General features: G+C 36.2%; 2 protein-coding genes across 2 annotated transcripts; both read left to right on the forward strand.

The window, feature by feature from the left end:
* The first annotated feature begins 225 nt into the window (after nucleotides 1–225).
* Nucleotides 226–4,441, forward strand: LOC128864761 (uncharacterized). Its single transcript, XM_054104519.1, has 3 exons — nucleotides 226–283; nucleotides 895–1,795; nucleotides 4,369–4,441. The coding sequence occupies exons 2-3, from the start codon at nucleotides 897–899 to the stop codon at nucleotides 4,439–4,441; spliced, it is 972 nt and encodes a 323-aa protein (XP_053960494.1). The 5' UTR covers nucleotides 226–283; nucleotides 895–896.
* A 2,585-nt stretch (nucleotides 4,442–7,026) lies between these two features.
* Nucleotides 7,027–24,409, forward strand: LOC128863421 (thioester-containing protein 1 allele S3-like). The gene is made up of 11 exons (XM_054102560.1): nucleotides 7,027–7,546; nucleotides 7,646–7,899; nucleotides 12,960–13,508; nucleotides 13,893–14,160; nucleotides 14,216–14,483; nucleotides 16,106–16,205; nucleotides 16,993–17,168; nucleotides 17,243–17,775; nucleotides 19,893–20,729; nucleotides 23,654–23,938; nucleotides 24,023–24,409. Exons 1-11 carry the CDS (start codon nucleotides 7,064–7,066, stop codon nucleotides 24,215–24,217), a joined length of 3,948 nt encoding a protein of 1,315 aa, XP_053958535.1. The 5' UTR covers nucleotides 7,027–7,063; the 3' UTR covers nucleotides 24,218–24,409.
* Nucleotides 24,410–24,837: the final 428 nt, after the last annotated feature.

Raw genomic sequence — 24,837 nt, forward strand, 5'->3', positions numbered from 1 at the left:
AAATATACAAATATACAAATTATTTCAACAACTTTTAAGGTAAGTTTGCAATTATTTTAGTTTTAGCTATTTTTATATTTAAAATTCATATATTTTACAGAAATGAGCTCCTTCTCTTCGACTGACTCTTCGGAGGAACACCAAGAACAACAATGCAAATATAGAAAACAAAAATTCAATAACAAATGGCTTGACGACGACAATTTCAGTGGCTGGCTGGAAGCTGTGGATAACGATGTATATAAATGCAAATGCGCTGCGTGCGACAAAGTTTTGAACTGCGGTAAGTCTGATTTGCAGAAGCACGCTGAAACAAAAATGCACAAAAAAAATATAAAGGCAACAAAAAAGACGCCTAAAATAAACAGTTTTTTTAAGAAAAATCCGTGTAAACCAAATGGTTCAAAAAATTTCGAAATAAGACTTAGCATGTTCTTCGCTGAGCATAATGTCGCGTTGCAAGTGGTGGACCATTTAATCCCCCTATTAAAAGAAATCGTGCCGGATTCGGAAATTATAAAAAACTGTGAGCTCGGAAGAAAAAAGTGCACCAGCATAGTAAAAAATGTGTTGGCAAAAGTGGATAAAGACAATCTAGTTCAAAAATTAAAAGTAAAAAAATGTTCCGTAATGATCGATGAGAGCACAGACATCGGATTGAATAAGCATATGTGTCTCCTGGTGAGATTTTTCGACGAGGAAAGCGAGCGGGTTGTGGTTAAGCTGCTGGATCTAATTCCAATAAGAACAGATTGCACTGCAGAAGCTCTGTACGGAATTTTTAAAGAATCCATTTTAGCTCTTGGAATACCATTCAACAACATAATAGGCAATTAAAATACATTTTTTCAGCATATGCAAACATTTCTAATGAAATATTTTATTACATTTAAGGTATGTGCAGCGATGGTGCCAGTGTAATGATCGGACAGCATAATTCCTTTGCATCAAGATTAATTGGGGACATACCAAACGCTATAGTTGTAAAGTGCATCTGTCATTCTGCAGCAATTATTGCAAGTAAGGCTTGTTTAGCGCTACCCAGAGGACCTGAGGACCTTTTGCGGCAAATCGGTTCGTACGTTTCGGGAAGTTCCAAAAGATGCGCGCAATTAGAAGCTCTGCAGGAAATGCTAAACGAGAAGAAAAAGAAAATCCTTCGGACTTGTACAACCAGGTGGCTCTCTCATCACAAATGCGTCGAAAGTGTATTAGAAAACTGGGATGTGTTATTGGCATTTTTCAACCAAGCTGTCACGCAGGACAAATTAAAATCAACAGAGGCGATTTTATTGGAGCTCAACAACCAATGCAATAAGATTTATTTATTTTTTCTCAAGTATGTACTCAATTACTTCAATACTCTAAACGCACTTTTTCAGTCGAAAGCACCTTTAATACAGGTACTCCAACGAGAATCAATCAAAATATTTTTAAGCTTAGGTCAAAATTTTATTAAAAAGTCTGAGCTTAACATTACTTGTGCTGTTAGATCGCCACATATTTCTTTACCGCTTGAGGAAGTTTTTCTCGGATTTGAATGTAACGAGCTCCTAAAAACTGTTCCAAAAACGGCTGCAAACAAAATTAGAACAGATTGTCTACAGTTTTATATTACTGCTTTGGAAGAGATACAAAGGAGATTACCGCTCAAAACTGAGCTATTCAAAGAAATTGAGTTTTTAAATCCAGAAGTTGCAATGGCAGTAAAGGGAAACAAAAATGATCTCACATTTGAGAACATTTGTAAAATAGTATGTGTGGATGCCAACTCTCTCCTACAAGAGTGGAGAACGTTTGAGTTCAATTTCTCTGAAGACGAAAAATCTAACCTTTTAAAGATGGGAGTTGAAAAGTTTTGGAGCGAAGTCTGTAAACTTAAAAATTTCAATGACAATTTTGTTTTTCCTATTTTGGCTAAAGTAGCGAAGTTCGTTTTATCTTTACCTCATGGTAATGCAGACTCCGAGAGAATTTTTTCTATCGTAACAGATGTTCGCACCAAAAAAAGGAATAAGCTCAGTCATGAAGTTTTAACTTCGGTTTGCATTATTCGTTCTTTTTTGCAAGACGAAAGTCAAGATTGCTGCAAATTTCAATGCAATGAATCTCATTTCAAGAAAATGGTATCTGCAGAACTCTATGATCACGTGCACTAACTCAGAAATTCTTAATATTGACACTATGTTCCTTAGCCAAACGCAAATGAGTACAAAATACAAACCTTTGTATTGTTTTTATTAGTAACTTAGCTTTAGAAAATGAACTGAAAGTAATTTTTGTGATCTTAGTTTAAAAACTCTGTTATGTTTTCTTTTTAAGTTTTTCTTATTTTAAACAGAACTAAATGTAATGAAAAAGTCTAATTTTTAGTTTTTTTGCTGAATTTTTTTTATATGTATATGTGTTTATAATTATTGTAATAAATATGTGCATTTATATATATTTGAATTAGAATTTGTTTTTATTATAAAGAGGCAAATCAGCACCAAGTCCAAAACTTATGCAAATAATTCAATTTTTACGTTGCAAGTGTCTGATTATAGTGTAAACACAAGAGAAAAAAATGTAGGGAATTTTGTAGGGAAAATTTTTTGTAAGCGTAGGGAAAAGTAGGGAATTTTTTTGGGCTGTGTAGGGATTTTTCAAAAAATCATTTACCATCACTGTTTTCAAGCCATATTTGTTTGGCTTATTGGGCATATACTGGCGAAAACTGCAACGGCCTCGAAACGATGGAAGTTGTTCATCTATAGTTGTATACTCAGATGGTGTATAAACAATTTGGCAATTTGCTACGAACTTCTCGAAAAAAGAACGAATGGCAGCCAAATTATCAGTAGCTTTTCTTTCGCTCCGAGTATTCTTATCATCAAACCGTAAACAGTTTTGAATAAATTGAAATCTCTTCAAAGTCATCGTTGTCCTAAAAATCTCAACCCCTGATCCATCACTTATCCACAGATCCTTCAAATTCAGCTTATTTGCTTTGAACTGTCCTGCAAGATACAAGAGACCGATAAAAGCCTTTAATTCTGACGATGACAAGTCTGCCATGATATATTTCTTTACGTGACTATTTTCACAAGCAGTTCTCTTCAGATTTATTTGACTATTTGTATGTAACAATATTTCTTGCAAAATCTCATCAGTAAGAAAGAGTTTCCAACATTCAACAGCTGTCTTTGCATTTTTGCCAATATCTTTTACGCCCTGCCTTTCTCTTATAATGTTTTCTGATCTCGTACGCACGTTAGACCTTTCTGGTACACTAAACCACTTTGTACCATTCTTTCCAGTAAAATATGGTCTGTTATCATTGCTTTCACGTTCTTCAGATCCCTCAGCTTCGTTTTCTTCCTCATTCGGTAATCCTACCTCTTGTTCCGAATCACTTTCAGAGCTTCTTTGGCCAACATTATCAATTTCGAAGTCACTACCAGAATCATCACAAGAATCATCCTGATCAGCTGCTTCGAAAACCCTCAATAATCTTCTTCGGGTTTCTTCGTATGACATATTAATTATTTAGCTGAAAAAAAAAAAATAAAAACTAAAATATAACGAATATAAAACAAAAAGTATTTACTCGAATTTGTAACACGAAGCGTAAGGTGGGTGAAACTTACCCGGCCGCAACTTTGACAACATCTAAACACCTCGCCAGTCGGCGGTCAACTGCGGCATGAAACACAACGAATGCCTACCTCCCCCCGCGCAGCTACTCAGACGCACAACTTATTTTGACGTACGGAATAGAAAATATCAAACGGTTTATTACAGGCTGGGTGAATTTCACCCAACCTTACGCTCGCCGGGTTAACGCCAAATTACGACACTTATAAAATTCAAAGAAAGAAATCCGCTGTAAAATTTCCTACGTGTTAAAGCGAGAAAACAGAAGCAAATAAAAAATTATACTAAACTTTGATTTTTTTTTTGATAAATAATTAGTTAAAAAAAAATTAAAATTGTGGATTTGGTGAATTATGGCAAGTACAGTTATTCTCAAATAGCTGACAAACTTGATGTGTCAAAGGCGTCCGTAGTGAATATTGCAAAAAAGAGTCGAGATAATGAAACTTGCCAAGGTAACAGAACGCACTGCAGTGGAATACGTAATACAAAACTGAGAATGGACCATAAAATCTCTCTCGTGTGATTTTAGAACAATTTATTGATTCTGCTATCACGAACTGATTTTCTAGGCACCGAGCAAAAAAGCCAAAACTGACTTCAAGTAGACTTCAAAAGTTATTATATTGGGCGCATCTGTATAAAGAGTTCCGACAAAGCTATTAGGGAACGTGAATTCTTTGATTATTGTTTTTTCCATAATATTTAACAGTATTTTCTATTCGTTCTTAGAATGCAAGGTGAACGGTATTTAGATGATTGTGTTGTTTCTTGCATTAAACAGCCAACATCACTGATTGTTTAGAGCTGCATTACATCGGAAGATACGGCTTCGTTACATTTTGTTGAAGGAAAAATGCGCTCTTCGCACTGTACAAAGGTGCCGCAAATCATCTTATCGCTATATATCGTTATCCTGCAATATCCTGAAAAGAAATATATCTTTGTGCAGGCTGGTGCTCTCTGCCTAACAGCGCGAGTAAGTGTGTAAGGTCTCAATATTTTGAATTTACACATATTCTCAATCCATTCTCCGGATCTTAATCATATAAAGCACTACTGGGCGTATTTTTTAAATTTACTCTTCAATCGCAATTCGTTGAGTAATCACTGTAATACTCGTATTGTACTTAAAATCCAAGAATATTCACATGTCAATTCTGTAAAATTTGATAGCGAAATATGTATATGTATATGTATGTATTTATATATGCATATATGAGTGCAATTGTTCAAAACCCAGCCGTAAAAAACCTGAAAATTCTAGCTCAATACTGGTACCAGTTTGCTAAATCAGAATCAGTATGCTGTACACTAGATCTATGCCAGTTCAAAACTTATTTTTTTTAAACAACAACAACAACAAAATTATTAAATAATCCCTGCACAGTTGTCTGTTGTGCATAAAAATCACACTCATAAAAATCGAAGGCGTCATACATTTGTAAAATTGTTGTGGAAACTCCGCTCCATCAGAAACAATATAAAAATAATGATTTGCTAATTTCAAACGTGGTCATAGAAACACCGATTATGTACAACGCAGTGCACGTCTAAATGCGGCTTTAACACCAGAAAAAATCAAAAAAATCCACAAAATCGTTTATAGGTTAGCTGGCATCGTAAAATATATTTCTGTATGAGCATTTGGTTATGGGAAAGCTCTGTTCAAAATGTGTGCCGTGTTGGAGCAGTGTGCGCTTAGCAATGGCAAAACTATATGAATTGAACTTCGAATTGCTCTAGATTCTTGATGGAAAATATGTTGATGAATGAATTTAATTTAATGTTTATTTTTCTTCCTTAGACTTTGGTTCGACATGATCGGTACACCATACAGTTTAGAGGTATACAATTTAACTTACAACTAATTTAAATGCAATTTAATAACATCTTCCAAAAAGGTAATGGAAACTAACAGTGCTGAGTGTCAATGGATGGTTTAAAAGCAGATCTTGGAGTTGAACAACCACTGTTATTGTACTCCAAAAATGCTCTAGTTATAGGTGCATGTGATAGATAATTGGCTATTAGCGCATAAAGAAAAAATGGATTTTGAAGACGAAGAACTGTGCTGGGAATATTAAAATTAAACAAATCGAGAAGTTCAGAACAGTTAATGGAACCACTGAATACTTCGTAAATGAATATAAGACACTGGATTATTTCATATTTTTTCTGCTTTCAAGTGTTTTTACACTAATTAGCATACATCGTTAAAGAAAGTGGCTCTTTGAATTTTATCGACTGAAGTGCAAAGCGAATGAATTTACGTTGCATGTAACAGAAGCATACTCGGGTTTTGAACGAACTAAAGACTTCTGGCCATCGCATCCGTATGAGTTGGTGCATGACTACCATTCGGAAGTGCCCAGGTTTTTATTGTAGCGATCGTTCCTCGGCAGGCAATGACAAATCTCCGAATGCATTTCTGTCATGAATAAACTTCTGATATAAAAATACTCTGTCGTTTGGAGTCGATTTAAAACTTTAGGTTCCTCAACTTGTAAAACATCAAGACGCACACCATAACTAGAAGGAGAAGCTCGGCCAAACATCGAAAAAGGGTGTAAGTGTGAATTATAAATAAAATAAAAGAGTTGTAAAAAACTACTTGGGACATGGATCTTTGAAAGTAACTTTGAAGTAATGGTGCAAGCCCTAGTATGCATATTGAAGTCTCATACCTAGTCAGAGAACATTCTCCCTCATGATACAAATCTATCTGGTGCAAGTGCGAACGCAGTCACAGATCTAGGCTTTGCTGAGTTTTCTTGGGCAGTAAACGAAGAGTGTCAAAGGTTATATTTAATCAGTTAAATTTAAGTATTGGTAGGCCATTTATCTAAGATTTGAGTTCACTAAACTGCACCCTTTTTCTCGCTCTTTTATGATCCATCTAAATATTACTAATGTACTCACCTCGGATTGGGAATTTCATGTTTTTCCAAACTTTTGACAGATTTAAGAAGTTTAAGAGATTTATAGTGGTATACAATAAAGTGAATTTTTGCTTTGCCATTCTATTTCGAAACTTTCTGAAAACTAGTCTTAATAATACTTTAGAGGCATTCGCATATGAAGCTTACTAGTAACTGAAGCTAGAACTTCATACCAAGCGTCCCAGCCGCTATACAATTTGTTAGCTTAATAAAGCATTGAAAATCGTAGGGCCTGAAAGGCTTGATATGGTGTTCTGGCTGTCTGATTTAGCGAACTAATAGCATTGCTTTAAACTGCCTAGAAGCGCACTAGTTGGCACCTCGCGAATTTTCTGCAGAGATAGGCTCATGTCATACGTGTGAGCATTTCTACTGCACTTGCACTCTTCCATAGGCAGGTCTGTATGTGTGTGCACATTTTAAATAATTCGCAAAATAATTTGCACATCATAATCATCTCAGTACTTTCCTGCTATTCATTTAAAATGTTTGTGTTTCCGGAATGGCTGCCTTCATTGTTTCTTGCGTTGGTGGCAATTGGCGGTCATGTACAGGCCCAAGGATATTATACAATAACATCACCGGGCAACATAAGACCCAACTCGAAATATAGCGTACATGTGAGTGTGTCAGACGTGTCGCGCAATACAAAAATTAAACTCACTCTCAAAGGCCCAGAATACATCAACTTTACAGAGCTGGATATACCACCTAACTCTGAGCGGAGTGTAACATTTGATCTAGGAGAAATTACAAAAGGCGCCTACTCTTTGGAAGCAAGTGGATTATCGGGAATTATTTTCGAAAATGCGACCAATTTGGACTTTGTGGACAATATGCCGCGTGCTTACATACAAACTGATAAGGCAATGTACAAACATGCAGAGACGATACAGTTCCGTGTGATATTCATAGATCAGTATTTATTGCCAGCAAAGGTCACTCAACCAATATCTGTGCTAATAAAGGTGTGATAAGCAATAATGCAAAATTAGTTTAACAAATTTGATTATTTTAAAAATGTACTAACATATGCTTGTTGTTTTTGCTTTTCTTTTGTTTGGCAGGATGCTGATGACAATAGCATTCAGCGATTCAATAATATTGAGCTCAATACTGGTGTTTTTAAGGGAAAATTAAAATTAGCTGAGGCTGTCGTTTCGGGTATGTGGTCTCTTGAAGCTTTTGTGGGACAGGACAAAGTGGCCGAAAAGTATGTTGAAATTAAAGATTACGTGTTGCCTTTATTTGAGGTGGAATTGGACGCACCTAGTCATGCATCCCTCAATGAGGTATCATTTCCTGTTACAGTACGAGCGCGGTGAGTTGGATAACTTTCTATTACAGCTACATATAGTATGTACATACAAGGTGAAGTTCATAATAAACAAGACTGATGTCATAAAAATGTTTTTGATGGCAACATCTTTTTAATGAGTGAGTGGAAGTTCAAGAGTGGTTTACACGTTTCAGAGATGGTTGTGAGGACATAAATGACAATGAATATACGGGCGGCCAAATAGTAATCACCGAGAACTCCATTGAAAGTGTTCGTAAATTTATCAAAAATGCACAGAAATCATCGTGGAAATTCATGGAATCGGAGTTGAATATCTCCAAGACATCGATTTATCGCATTTTAACTGATCTTTTGGGCTTACGAAAGGTTTGTGCACGTTTCATTGCGCAAAAGTTAACTGAGGACCAAAAATTGCGCAGAATTCAACATTCGAAAGACCTCATTAAAGAGGCGAGAAAAAACGAGAATTTCCTTCATAACATTGTAACTGGTGACAAAACGTGGTGTTTCCAACATGATCCTGAAACTAAGCGTCAAAGTGCCGAATGGAAGGCTCCAGACGAGCCCCAGATGAGCCACCAAAAATTGCGTTTGGTGAAGTCAAAAATCAAGTCGATGCTCATTTGTTTTTACGATTCCAAAGGAATTTTCCACAAGGAGTTCATGCCAACGAACCAAATCATCAATGCAATTTTCTATCTTGGCGTTTTGAAGCGTTTGTTGCATCGCATTCGTCGAATTCGCTCTGAATACAGCGAAGGAGGGAGCTGGCGCTTATTGCATGGTAATTCACCATCTCATCAATCCACTCCTGTAACTGATTTTTTGACTAGAAATCGCATTTTAACCATCAGTCACTCGCCGCATTCGCATGATATGGCTCCCTGTGACTTCTACCTATTCGGAAAAATTGCAATTGGTCATGAAAGGAAAACGTTTTGCGTCCATAGAGTTCATCCAAAAGGCTTGTCCCGACATCCTGAAGAACATTCCGGTCAATGATCTGAAACACTCTTTCGAAAAGCTTTGAGATCGCGAAAAACAGTGTATTTTGAATAAATAAACTCGAAGTTGTCGTCGTTTCTGTCGCGACTTTTTTAGCTCAGTCTTGTTTATTTTGGACTTCAGCTTGTACATACTCGTATTATTTCAACATATGTACAATATCTATACGACCATATAGAAATGTAGAAAATGTAAAAATGTATGCTTCGAAAAGCCTCTATTTTAACATTTTTAACACCAATAGGTCGTAGATGGGTGTGTTTCATTTGATGTTTTCATGGTCGTAAAACACGCAATTTATTAAAAACTAAGCACAAGTATTACAGCAAATATTTTTGAGAAAAAATTGAAAAAATTATTGCAAAAACAATTTTTTATTGCACCTTATCAATTAATCAATATGAAATAAGTATCAAATGAAAGCTTAAAAATACGAAAATTTAATCTGATATTACCACCTAATTTATCGAAATTAAAAAATTGATTACAAAAATATTTTAATTAAAAAATAACACTCGGAAGTGGATTACATAACCTGTCCGATTTACACATGTGCACATGCAGAGGTAATATACTCGTATGCGACCCTTCTAGTCCTATTTGGAGCATATGACGTCAACCACTTCTTTTCGCCAACCGACACGGTTTTGTCCTAGGGATCTTAATTAGTTCCACGATAATCCAAGAAACTTCATTTCAGCCTCTGTTGAGGATGAGATTGTGTTGTTTTTTTAGAAACAGGGAAAGAGGTAAATTTGGAAAAGTGCGAGCACTGTGCTTTACATGGGACTCGAACCCACAACCTCTGGAATGGCAGGCTAGTGCACTTACGCTAGACTACCGAGGCGGAGGCATAGGCATGTACTAAATTAAAGCTCTACAGGATGGCATTTGATATATGTACCTACTCAGGATGCCAGGTTTTTTGATCCCGTGATTCAAGATTTAATTATTATTTTGATTTTAAATAATTATTTTTTTAGTTTCAGGGCAGCTAATACCCGTATTTGTTGCTTTATGTCCATATTTTACTAACAAATCAATGCAATAAACAAATAAGCTCTACTCCGCGTAACAACCATCTGTCTCACCACATTTTTAATTAGATTAACACCGCCCCAGTAATCCAGATTAACACCGCCGTCTGTCAATTCTATAACTCCACTTTTGAAGATCAAAACAAAGCTTGTACACTTGCGCTGGCAACACTTTAAATGCAAGCACCATTGTTTTTATCCGCAATTATTGTGGTTCTAAGAGATGTTTACATCCCGAGTGATTTTTTAAATCATGTTTTGAAAAAAACAAAATCTTAAAAAAAGAAGTCAACAAATCTCAAAAGATATCCAAGATTTGATTAGTAAACATTGCCAAAACATAACAAGAAGAAATTATAAAACCCAAAATACCATGAATCGGAATTGACATCCCTAGTACCGGCATATGCAGGTCGTTTCAAAACAAATGGTATTGTCTTGTTATTATTGTTTGTGGCAAATGCCATAAATCAAAAAAAAATGTTGAGTTAATGGATGGCTTTATAAAATCATTAAAATAAAGCATCAGTGCTGTTTACCGCCAATTTGCGCATTTACTGCAAGAAGCATTTTACAACTTTGCATCTATTCAGGTTTAGAAATAAAAGAGACTGATGGTCTGAATTAAAAATTCACTAGAAGAAAATGTGGGCTATGGTAAATTGAAAAGTTTTATGCTGGCATTTTCGATATTTTTATTTTGCGGAATATGATATTATTCCAGCAGATGTGTGATTTGATGCTCGAAAGTTGTTTACATTTTTAACTTTGTGTTTTTTATGTTGCACTCAAAGCACTACAGATTTGACTTTTGGCTTTTATACAAGGAGGGACAGAACTAAAAATTTTGTTTTTGTATAGCTTTCTTACTCTCTAGCTAATACGTTTATCTGAAATTCAAAACTTTTTTCTAAACTTCTTCGCTTTTTTGGACTATCAAACGAAATTTTCGTGTCTAGACCCTATCGCAAGATTTAGCAAAGAAGAGAAGCAAAGGTAAAGAAGCAGATGTAAGAAAAAAAAGAAGAAATAGAAGTCTGATTCTGATCACTAAAAATATATTTTTTTTATTTAGTAAAATAATTATTCAAAAACAAAATCGGCCACTGCCTTCTATATTGTCGCAGAGTTTGAGCGTGATCTGTTAATTAGATTGTTTTTTGGCATTTTATTATATCAGTCAACCGCAGGTGTGCGGTCTGTTCTGCCATTTTCACTATGGACAAAAGTATCGACCAAAGAATTTCTCTTAAATTTTATGTTTTGAACGGAGTTTCGTGTGCCGAATCATTGGAAATGTTGCAGAAAGCCTATGGCGAATGTGCTTTATCAAATTTATTATCACAGGTCTACGAGTGGTATAACAGCAGAGGGCCGAGACGTCGCAGAAGATTTGCCCCGACCTTGTCGGCCATCAAAGTCTTCAACGGCTGAAAATGTCAATAAATCTAGAAAATGCGGAAGAGGTGCTGGAAAACCATCATTTAAGTCTAACGGAGGAAGCTGTGACCTTAGCGTGTATCACGAATCAATTCGCAACATTTTACACCACCATTTGGGCATGAGACGCCAAGACGCGCGGCTGCTCGACTCGTTCCAAGATAGTTGAATTTCTTTCCAAAAAGAAAGAAGGTGGCTGAAAACATGGAACTCGGATCCAACGTTTATCCAGAGCATCATAACAAGTGATGAGATGTGAGTTTAAGAGTTTGACATGCAAACCAGTCAACAGGCGGCTGAATGACGCTATCCATATGAGCCGAAACCCAAAAAACCACGTCAAAGTCGGTCAAAAGTAAGAGTCATGCTACTCGTTTTCTTTGATTATCATGGTGTTGTGCAATCGGAATCTCGGAATTCATTCCGAATTGTTCTACGATAACTAAAGAATATTATTTGGAAGTTATGCGACGTTTGAAAGAGAATGTGCGGAGGAAACGGCCCAATTTGTGGAAAGAAAACTCATGGATCTTGCACCACGATAACGCACCGTCTCACAAGGTTCATATTGTGAATACTTTTTTGACCAAAAGCTCGACAAATATCATCGAACAATCCCCGTATTCACCGGATTTAGCCCCTGTGACCTTTTCCTTTCCTCAAAACTTAAATTGCCACTCCGCGGACGCCACTTTGATACTCCCATTCTACATTAAGGAGAATTCGCTGAAGGCGCTGAAGAAGATCTCTTCAAACGCGTTTAAACGGTGCTTTGATTACTAGATTAATCGTTGGCATATGTCTATTGCTTCGAATGGAGCCTATTTTGAAGGCGATTAAACAATTATTTTGCGTTTTATTGAATAATCCCCCGTACTTTTTTGACAGAATGTATATACCCGCGTGCCAAGGGTAATGTGATTTTGTTCACATAACGGTTGAATGTAGAGCTATAAAGAGATAGGTACATACATATATTTATATATATAATAATTAAATACTGGCATAACGGCAATTTTCAAAACAGAAAATACGTTATATCTCTGTTATAAATAAAGCAAAATTACTCACATGTGGCACAAACAACGAACCCAAAAAAATAAAATGAGCCGCCTTACGCACACTTTTGGCTAAATGCATGTGCCTCGTTAATGACTTCATAAAACTTGCCCCTACTTAATGCACGTAATGCTCTAAATCTCATTTAATCTTCTTCTAAATTTGGGCAGTAACCGCTAAGCGTTTTTGGCTGAGTTTAACAAAGCGCGCCAGTCATTTCTTTCCCATACCTCATTTAGATCTGGCAAAAATATTATTGAGATCAAATAAATACCATGCCCTTTTTATACTTTGAGACTAAGTTTCAATTCGGCCGTACGTCTAATGGTACAAGCTATAACTTTTTTTCTATGTGTTTGTCTGACTCAAAAAGCTCGGTCAAATTAAATATTACTAAAATATGCTCAAATGTGTAAAGTTGGGTTGGGACCGAATTTCCTTACTTGTTAAACTTGACTATGATATAACAACAATACTTATCTTTAGCACCGAATGCCCTATTGTAAGTAATAATAATAATAATAATATTTATCTCTTTAGCTACACTTTTGGTGAAATCATATATGGAAACTGTTTATTCAATATTAGTCGAAAAGGTCAACCGCTCATCGAAAGGGAGTATCCTCTAATTGATGGTCAGAAGAAAATGCTTGTTCATCTAGATGATATTGGCAGAAAGATGCAAAAGATATATATAAACGTCACCATTCAAGACACTGTAACCTCGACTACACGCACAATTTCGAAGTCAGTATTAATTGTGGATAAACGTTACTTAATCGAAACACCGTCAATGACAAACATATGCGAGGATGCAAAGGACACATTCTCATATCGTGCACACATTTCGCACTACGATGGACATTCAGTTGATGTTGATGAAGAAGTTCAAATACAGCTTGATAAGGGTCTGAATGGGAGTCCTACAAAAATAGTCACCTATGCCGATTATAACGGCTACGTTGAAATGGAAATTGAGTGTTCGAATTACAAGAATATTAATATAACGGTCGAATATATGGGAGAAACATCGACGGGAACAGTGAAACTAGTGAGCGGACAACCAGGAGTCTATGTTAAAACGAACTAGTAAGAAAATTAAGTTAATTTATGCGAAAAATCAGAGCGCGGATTCCTTGCCTTTTTGAAACCGGGAGTGTGCGCAATTTTATAATAAAAATCTTTAGCTATGAAAAAAAAAGAATAGCCATGCGCAGGAGTTTGACTAAGAAAAATTTTTAAATTTTGTAGAAATTTTTAAACCGCAATTGCTCCATTCAGTAACTGCAATAATTGAGGGATTAAAGAAAAGATAATCTAACTGAACAAGTTATCTAACTAATTAAAGTTCTGGTGTAAGCAATAAACGATTCCGTGATTCCGTGAAAAGGAAAAACGATACCCTCTTTGAAATACAGTTGAGAATCACTCACTGCGTATCATTTATATGAATTAATTTTTTTTTTAATTCAGTCCACAGGTCGCTACCCCAATGGAAATACGCGTAGTATCGAGTGAAAAATTTTCGAGCTTCATTTATGTGATAGTAGGGCGTGGCAATATTGTATATAACAGCATTATAACGATACCCAATGGCGCTAGCAGTCGGTCGCATACATTCTCTATAGAACCAACCTACGAAATGATGCCGAAGGCGCATATTTTAGTATATTTTTTCAAAAATGGTAAAATGTTCTATTACGAAACGGCTTTTTTGGTACAAAAGGAATTTCAAAATAAAGTGAGTAAAAAAACGATGCGTATGCGCACATATAATTATGTATTAAAATTTGCAGATCTCTATCGACACGTTAGAAACCACTAAGCCAGGAACATTTATTTCTGTAGCTGTCGAGACCGATCCAAACTCTTACGTGGGCTTATTGGGTATGGATAAAAGCACTTTATTGCTTAGATCTGGTAATGATTTTGATGCTGAAATGATATTTAATGGTTTGGAAAATGTTGTCTCGAAAACACCCGAAAAATATTTACCTCCAAATAAAAGTTATCCTGGTGAAATAGCCGGCCTTGTAACAATGACAAATGCCAACTACGATACAGGTGAGACTATTAGTTAATATTTCTGTTCATAATTATGTTATAGATATCTTGTTTGTGGTATTAAATGCAATACATTATTACATTATTAGCAAGCTTTTCAAAAACAGGTTTTTAAAATAGGGGCATAAGAAATAAAAAACTACCTAGCAATGCTAAAATTTGATTGAATTTTTATCAATTAGAAGTTCGCAAATAAGCAACGTTTGGAAATTATTAAATATTAGATACCAATAAATGCAACTTATAGGGCGGCCCAATAGTGATTTTTTAATCATACCTTTTATATATCTTATCATATCTTTTTCATACCATTAAATCACCAAGATTACGTTGGTTGGGTCAAATTCAACGCATGAACAAAGACTGCCCGCACAAAACCTTGATCACTTATAATTCGCTGGTTTCGAAAGCGAGGACGCCCTTAAAAGTGTATTGGATAGGCTAAGTCATCATTGATCTGAAAAAGTTGCACATAAAAAACTGGAGGGAAGCAGCTAAATATCGTGACGCCTGGAAGAAAATGTGAATGAAGCTAAAGCTCATCCCAAGCCGTAACGCTGCTTGATGATGGTCATATGTTATTTTGACACTGAAAACTTCCTCCCGCTGGAAATCTTCACAAAAAGTCAGTATCAGATCTCGCGAAGCGAAATGAATCGCTTTTTGCTTGAACAACCAACGTTGAGAAATATTGCAAATTCAAATCACGCACGTGCGCATCTAGAAGCTAATGCATCCTCAGATAGTTTAGTGCAGCTTTGGTGGATCGGTGGCATCATTGAAGATATAGTCTTGACGATATTTGGTCGTAGCAGAATGACGCGATATGCCACACAGTCCATGCCATAATAACTTTTATGCGCGCCAAGTTTGATAATCGTGTTATGAGGCGACTCGGCGATGTAAATTGACCACCTCAAAGGCTAATTAATATATTATGTCAAAAAAGAACCGGGAATTGTTCAATAAAACGCAAAATAATTGTTTAATCATCAAAATTCATTTTGTCACCTTCAAAATAGGCTCCATTCGAAGCAATATATATACGCCAACGATTAGTCTAGTAATCAAAGCACCTTTTAAACGCGTTTGAAGAGATCTTCTTCAACTCCTTCAGCGAATTCTCCTTAATGGCCTCTAGCGACTCAAAGCGGCGTCCGCGGAGTGGCAATTTAAGTTTTGGGAAAAGGAAGTAGTCACAGGGGGCTAAATCTGGTGAATACGGTGGTTGTTCGAAGATATTTGTCGAGTTTTTGGTCAAAAAAGTGTTCACAATATGAGCCTTGCGAGACGGTGCGTTGTCATGGTGCAGGGTCCATGCGTTCCCTTTCCAAAAATTGGGCCGTTTCCTCCGCACATTCTCTTTCAAACGTCGCATAACTTCGAAATAATATTCTTTATTTACCGCAGAACAATTCGGACGAATTCCGACTGCATAACACCATGACAATCAAAGAAAACGAGTAGCATGACTTTCACTTTTGACTGACTTTGACGTGGTTTTTCCCCTAAACTCCCTTAAAATATCAAATTATGTAAAATGTTATGTTATGCTCCAATTAATAATCCCTTACTAAGATAAATAATAACTTTAACTACATCTTTATCTTCAATATTTATAGAGCTAAAACAAGAAGAATCCGATATAAGAGTCAGAGCGTCAAAATCAAGGAAAGTGCGCCGAAATTTCTTTCAAACCTTTGCTTTTGACGATTTTATGAGGTAAGTGTAGAGCCCGAATGGGTTGATGCGTGATTGTTATTTGGCAGGGACCGTACTTATATAATAGTTTGAACCTTTTTCAATTTCTTGTTTTGTTCATTAGTAACCGAGGCCTCAGAAATTGTTCTTAAACGACGAAATTAAAGTTCAATATAAGTTTGATGTTTTTGGTCATAAATTATGCGTTATTTATGATAGGTGTTATATCCAAGATATCTTGGTATTGGAAATGGGCAAAATCGGCCAATAACCACCATTATTCATTCTCTATGAATCTGTTTGATTCGAATTATTAGCAGCCAGCCCAACTTTTGTTAAAATATGTGTTCCCTACCTCTTTTACAATTAACAAAAATAATAAATAGCACGAGATTAAGTAATGCTACATGCGATATAAAAAATTGGATAGTGACGCGTTTTTTTCCGCCGAGCCACCTTTGTTGAGTGCCCTTTTGAAATTGTTCAAAGGTAAGACTGGTGCGACATGACAACTATTTGCAAAATCATACGTTTTTGAAGTAAGTGTTAGGTGATGAATTTTTGCTTCATCGAAACTTCCTTGAAACGGTAATGGTTTAAACACCCTTAGTACGTACTTTGGAACTTAAGTAAACCTCCGTAGTCGAATGAGTTGATGTGTGACTACCAGTCGAAAGTGCGGGTTTGGTTGGAAACTACGGGCAGGTAACACCTATTGATAGAAAAAGTTTTCGGAATCGTGTTCGCAACTGTCTATATTACTACTAACTACATAGTTAAGCCTGCAAACGAGCATTTCTTATTGCAGTGTTGATGGCCAAGATACATTATTGGAAAAAGTACCGGACACCATAACATCGTGGGTGATAACGGGATTTTCAATTAACCACAAAACTGGATTGACGCTTACAAAAACTCCAACGGTTTTCAGGACATTTTTGGAATTCTTTGTTTCAGTCAATCTGCCATATTCTGTAAAGATAGGCAAGTGCACCTACATAATAAAAACACAAACAAAAAGCACTGTCACTTTTTTTAATTGTGGTTTTATTTCTCAGGGGAAACTATTACGCTACCTGTGGTGGTTTTCAACTATCTGCGGACGGACATACGCGCTAGTGTCTCCATGGAAAGCGAGAAGAATGAATTTGAATTCGTTCCGAAATCAAGTTCTACAAAATACACATTGACGACGCCTGTACGTAAAGAAAAAAGTAAAACAGTTTATTTTGCAATACGCCCAAAAGTGGCTGGTATGATAACACTGAGAATATCAGCCGAAAGTAGTTTCGGTAGCGATGAAATCGTTAAACAGCTAAGAGTCGAGTACGAAGGTATCACAGAGTTCAATAATATGGATTTCTATATTAATGGACAGGAGAGCAAGACAATAAAATTGGATATACCACCGAACAGCGTTCCGGGGTCTGAATACATTGAAATATCTGTGATGAACTTTATCATGGGCTCTATGTTGAATTTGATTAATAGTGATGAGAATTTCGATAAGCTAATTAGAAGCCCCATAGGATGTGGCGAGCAAAATATGATGCATTCTGTGCCAAATTTGTTGGTATTGAAGTATTTGCAGGTGAGTTATGATTTTTGAGTTTGCTTGTGACTTTTTTTATTGAGACTTTTTAATTTAGATTTTTTTTTAACTTTTAAGCTTAGTCTATGTATTTATAACTATGTAGTAGTCTATATTCTATACCCAACGTATTCGAGGCTTATCAATAAACCGAAAGCGACTCCTTTATTCTTTCCAACGCTTCTTCTCGCCTTAAGAACACTATTTCTAGGGCGCTTTACTGTTTGCCTTTAATTCTTGAGTTACCCTTTATCGTCTCATGCTTCCAAAATGCTTTTCCCAAAGCGCTAACTTGATTCTTTGGAAGAGGAAAAAATCAAAAATTACCCAAACAAGCTTCATCAGTGCGCTTTTGAAATACAGAGTGTTCGGTGTTAGAATTAGAAATTAAAAGCTAAATTGAAAAATAACTACGAATAAAAATTGAAAAATAACTACGATAAAAGTTTATTTCAATAACTATTGCGGATTTTATTTTTTAATAATTATTTACTCTAAATATTGGCTGCTACGTCGGGTTTACTTTTGGAATCTGGCCTCCGTAAGCCGCACCACTCGCTGGTGAAATGTTGTCGGGATTCCATTAACCACTCGAACGATATTTTCTTTTAGTGCTGGGTTTGTTCCATAGATTTTACACATAGAAAAAAGTCCATAATTTTAGGATCGGCCGACCTGGGTGGATAAGATAAGTCACCGAAACGGCTTATCAGTTTGCAGACATCACGCAGTATCGCCATGATCTCTCTGGTCTTGCGCAACGGGATACCATCTTGCTGAAACCAAGTGCGTGTACTAAAGGAAGGATGTTCTTTCATTATTGGCAGAAAGTAGTTCAGAAATTGTTTGACCTCGAAGATTTTCAAAAAAAATTGGCCCAACTATTCCACTGACCATCATTTTGGGACTGTGAAGTGGCTGTTGATGGATGGGTTCCGTGCTTTAGGTGACCAATAGCGGAAATTTTGCTTATTTATACTTCCATTTAAATGAAATTGGGCTTCATCTCTCCAAAATATAGTGTTTACAAATTGTAACCGTTAGGCTTAAGCGCTTGCATGATTCGAATTTTGACGTGGTAAAGTCTAAGATCCCCCCTCAGAATTTCATGATCAATAGTTTTTAGAAATCCCAGTGCATCCGCTCTCTTGCGCACAAACTGACACGTATTACCATGCAAACTTGAAGTGACGAGTTCAATGTTTTTATTTATTCTCGATGTCTGGATGGGCCTCGGTCGTTTGCTCTTTGCTCCGGAACTTGTTGCCCGGAGCCTTTGCACGCATGAACGTATCAAATTCTCACTTGGACCATCACATAAACGTCGAAGGTGAAAAAAATGTACAACGAGCAGTTGCACACGAAACATTGGCCTTGAAAAATGCTTCGGTTGCGAACGCACGTTGTTCAACCGTCTACTGCGACATCCGATGAATAACGAAGCTAACGCGCTGACCCCGCTCATGCGATCATCGGTTAGAGAGAAACTTTAAATTTAAAACCTAATTCTGCCACCGGATCATACCTCGTTAAATAAAAACAAAGAGTCAATAAAACTTTGATTATGAATCGTCACATTCATAGACCCTTCAGCTGGTATCTCTCTCATATCCCTATATCAGGCTTTGAGCAAAATTGTCATAACGTTTTTGATATTTTTGTCAACCAAAGAGTTGAAAGGACGTCTAGAACGAGATAAATCACAATACGGCCCGATTTATGTAAAGCCTTTGCAATGTCGCAAATTTGGGTTTTGTCAGTGTGAACATTTTCAATCTTTAAATCTTAAAGGACTCTATCAGGACTTTCAGATTCTGCGCAAATAAACAACTGGCGTACCAACTTAGTTCGACAACATTTCAAGCCCCGTACGTTTAAATGAAAAACTACGGGTCCTTTTTGTACGAAACGTATAAAACTTTCATAAAATTTCGAAATCCTACTTGGCGCTCAGGTAAGCAATTTCATACCTCTCCAAGTTGAAATGCTCCAAATTGAATACTTTTTTAGAAAATGAATAAGCTTTGCCCATTTAGTATCGTTTTCAGCATAAAAACCTCGACTATTTTTAAAATTTTGTTTTTTGGATTACTAAAATTCACATCACTCTTTTTCAGAGCACAGACACGTCAAACGATGTACTTTATAAAAAAGCAAAAAGTTATCTTCAAATCGGCTATCAGCGTGAACTTACTTATAAAATTTGGGATGGTTCTTTTAGTACATGGGGTGATGCGCCCGGCATTACTTGGCTAACGGCTTATGTGACACGTATCTTTCATGAAGCCAAATCGTACATTTTCGTGGATGATAAGGTCCTTAAACAAGGATTAGATTTTATGGCAAGGAAGCAAGAGGCGGATGGGAGCTTTAGAGAAGATGGCAGCTTAACCGATTTTGCTAACCCCAATAAATTGTCCGTGACTGCATCTGTGCTACATGCTTTTCTAGAAAATACACAATATTTAGATAAATACAAGACCATTGTGGACAGAGGTTTGGCATATATGAAGCAACATGTCAAGGAAACCAATAATATGCGTTCAATTGCTCTATGTTTGTATGTGTTGCAATTGCGCCAAGACCCCATGGTTAATGAGCTGCTAACAACATTGGAGACGAAAGCAATGACCAGTGGTGAACACAAATGGTGGCAATATTCTGATGAACCGGAGAATATGGATGTTTATGTAACAGGATACATATTACTAACACTGCTCGAATTGAAAAAGCCAGTTACGCCGATTGTCAAGTGGTTGGTGTCAAAACGAAATAGTAATGGTGGATTTTCGTCAACCCTCGTTACAGAGGTGGGATTGCGCGCATTGTCCCTCTATGCGGCCAATTATAAGAAACAAAGCAATAATATGCAGATCGATGTACACTCCAAAGGGCAGTTACTGAAGACGTTCAAAGTTGACGAAAAAAGTACAGACACGAATAAAAAAACTGAGGTAAAATTTTCTTAAGTAATTTAAGTAAGTAAGCGTTAAGATTGCACTGCAACAAGATTCCAGGTATTATATATTTAATGAAACCAAAAGTTTATGAATGTTTACGTCTCCCAAAACAATATTTATCCTATATAACTATATATATATATATATATATATATGTATACATATGTATATACAATAGGTGCTTACACCCTTTATTGGGTATTTGGCTGAGCTCCCCTTCCAATTTGTGGTGTGCGTCTTGATGCTGCTCCACAATTGAGGGGCGCTGTAGTTTTTAGCTGACTCCGAACCGCAAATGTTTTTTTTATGAGCAGCTTTTCCATGGCAGAAATACACTCGGTGGTTTGCCATTTCCTGGCGAAGGGAGACTGCAATTGGCAAAAAACGTTTTATATTATTTGATGTTTCATGCATTACCGTATCCATGCATTGCCAAATGGTAGTCACGCACCTACCCATTCGGCTACGGCTACCGCCTAGCCTATTAAAAAAAACAAATTTTGGAAAATTTGATCAAAGATTTCTGCGATGACAAGATTTTTTTTTTATTTAAGGAAACTTACCTTCTGCTCAAATATGAACGAGACTGATTTAATAAAACACAAACGGTTAATTATTGTTCAATTTTTATTTTATCTCCTTCAAAGTAATCACCATTGGAGGCGATACACATATGCCAACGTTTTTTCCAATCATCATAGCATTTCTGGAAGGCCGATTTCGGTATGGATTTCAGTTCCTTCTTCGAATTCTCTTTTATGACTTCAATTGTCTCAAAATGTTTTCCACGGAGCGGCAACTTGAGCTTGGGAAACAGGAAAAAGTCACATGGAGCCATATCAGGCGAATACGGTGCTTGCGGAACGATATTAACATTATTTTTGTTCAAATAATCGCGAACAAGACGTGATGTGTGGGCTGATGCATTATCGTGATGCAAGAACCATGACTTGTTGTCCCACAATACCTTCCTTTCAAGACGAATGTTCTCGCGCAAACGCTTTAAAACGTCTAAATAATATTTAGCGTTAACCGATTTTGCGATTTTTGCGATTTTCAAGCACAATTTCCTTTACTTTTCCGATGTTTTCGTCGTTTACTGATGTTGCTGGACGACGTTCATGAGGAAAGTTTTCAACCGATGTACGGCCCTCTTTGAACGATTTGTACCACTGGAAAACACGTGCACGCGATAGAGCAGAGTCCCCATAGGTTGTGTGCAACATTTTTAAGGCGTCTGAAGCCGAAATTTTGTTGGAATAACGAAATTTCAAACAAATTCTTTGTTCAACTTGAATTTGCATCGTTAAATTCGAAGAACACACTCGAGCTTGACTTGTTTACAGTAGCACAGAAAGCAAACTATGTGACATATCACGCTGAAATTTGCCATGTAAGCTTATAACAGTCCTACCATCCAACAAAAAATTTATTTTTGCCATATGTCATCCGCGGACCGTTTTATTGATAAAGTCTCGTTCATATTTGAGCAGAATTTCTTTGCTTAATTTCTGACAGCAAAGTTACTTAGAACTATGTAATTTTCAACTTGATGTGGGCTAACAGATATAAAAAACGAGTTTCTCGGCCTTAACAACTGTAAACATTCATTTGGATTTTATTACGCAAGATGTAAACTTTCATTTACTTTTGGTTCCATCAAATACGGAGACATAAACCTCCATTTTGCATTACTGTATAAATTGAAATAGTTTCTGTTACAAAGAATCCATCCGAAGGAAGATTAAATATTGGTCAGTCCATAAGCTCGTGCGTATTTTACCCATAATTTCACTTTTGTACGATTTTTGCATACAAAAAATTATTCGCGGAATATAACGGAACTATTTATATTTTCTTTGATATATTGTGCACTCGGCAAGTCCTGAAGTCTTTAACTCCGACGCCTTGCTCGAACTCGTGGAAGCTGAGCCAAATTCGACAGTCGATATGATAGCTCAGAGGTTAAATTCATCGCATGGAACAGTTCACAGGCACCTGGTTCAGTTGGGAAAGGTTTCAAAGCTGGGAAAATGGATTCCGCATAGACTTTCCGTCGCCATTCTTTAGCAGTGAGTGAATGTGTGTTCTCAGCTGCTGCAACGGCTTGAAAATGAAAGTTTTTTTAACCGTATCGTTGCTGGTGATGAAAAATGGGTCCTTTACTATAATCCTGTTCGCAAATGCCAATGGTTAGATAAAGATGAAACACCAGAACCGACTCCTAGAGATAGCCTTCACCCCAAGAAGATTCTCCTGTCTATTTGGTGGGATATGGCCGGTATTGTTTATTATTAACTTCTGACACCAAACCAGACGATAACTGCTGAATATTATTCCCATCAGCTATCAAACCTGAATGAGGCACTTAAAACAAATCGACTGTCTTTAGTGAATAGACGCAAAGTTTTGTTTCACCACGACAACGCAAGACCTCATACCGTAAGGCAAACATCAGGCAAGCTGAACGAGCTCGAATGGGAGCTAATGCCGCATCCACCATACTCTCCGGATATTGCACTTTGTGATTATCACCTTTTCCGTGGACTTCAATCCCATATGAGTAAGAAGAACTACTCCTCAAAAGAAGCTATGAAAAGGGATATCGAGCGTATTTTGGGTCCAAGGACAAAAAATTTTTTGAGCAGGGAATTAAAAATATGCCTAAACGTTGGAAATATATTGTAAATAATGAAGGAAATTATATTATTGATTAATAAATACTTTAAACATCTTTTTTATTAATTTTAAAACCACCTTTAAAAAACGCACGAACTTATGGGCAGATATTAACAAATAAAATTAGGGACAACAATTTGACAAATACATTTTTTATGAATAAATAATTTTTATTAAAAAAAATAAATTCTAACGAAAATATTAATTTAATATGATTATTCTCCTCTTTATTATCGCAGCTACCCAAACACATTCGAGAATTGCAGTTCACTGCTACTGGTAGCGGCAAGGCAACACTCCAAATCAACTATCGCTTCAACAGCTTGACACCTGAGAACACAATATTCACAGTAAACTCCTCGCTTTCCAATCCATCAGCAATAAGGAAAACTTTAAAAATCTGCGCCTCTTTAAATCCGTCTCATATTCAACGAACTGGCATGGCAGTGATGGAAGTAAGTCTGCCATCTGGCGAACAAGTAGGCCCCAACTGTTGCGACCTAAGTAATTCCAAACAAGCACAGGTATTTGTCAGTTTTAGCCCAAGTTATTTACAAAATTTCATTATCGTTTTAATATTTATTACTTCATATTTCGCTGTTTTTTAGAATGTACAAACGTCAAGATCCAACCAGAAGTTGGACATTTACTATAAAGGGTTTTCAAAGGATGCTGGTGATTGCTTAGAGATAGAAACAGTGAATATGTTCAATATAACCAACCAAAAGCCTGGCTCGATTATTATATACGACTACTATAACAAGGAGTCAATAGATAAATACTATTATAAAATCGAACCGTAAAATAACTTAGGCTATTTTATATAATCTATTATACTCCTATTTGACCACTGACATCCGTTTAAAGCTGTTGTGAAATTTATGTAAAACATTAAATGTGATCTCTTTGTGTATGATTTTTTTTCAATAGAGAGCAATTTTGAATTTATGACAGCTAAATTGCCAAGTGATAAAGTCCAAATTTTTAATGCTCAACCGGCTCATTTATTTCCTTCAAGTCTTAATAGGGTATTTTAGTGTGTGGGGTAAAAAATGAGTTTTTTCATCAATCACTTATCAAATTTAAAATATTTGCGTACAAGAATATTTCCTTATTCGCTCCTGTTGATAAATACCAGGTCGGCCTTAACTAATTATTATATCTTTTACGAAAACGAGCATAAAAATCGGTTATTCCTATTTCAATGTCAGTCAAAAAATGAAAAAGTAAAAAAAAATAACACTGATCCATAAAAATGAACTTTTAATTTGTCACATGCACTTATTCATATTTTTAACTTTATTTATATACAGAATATTTGCAGAAAATACAGTAAAATCGTGACAAATCCGTGCCGTTTTTTATTGGTTTGACTCCTAATAAATAGTGCTATAAATATAGCAAAATTATGCGTTTCAGAGTT

Source organism: Anastrepha ludens, chromosome 5 (genome assembly GCF_028408465.1).
Source record: "Anastrepha ludens isolate Willacy chromosome 5, idAnaLude1.1, whole genome shotgun sequence".
NCBI classification, from domain to species: Eukaryota; Metazoa; Arthropoda; class Insecta; order Diptera; family Tephritidae; genus Anastrepha; species Anastrepha ludens.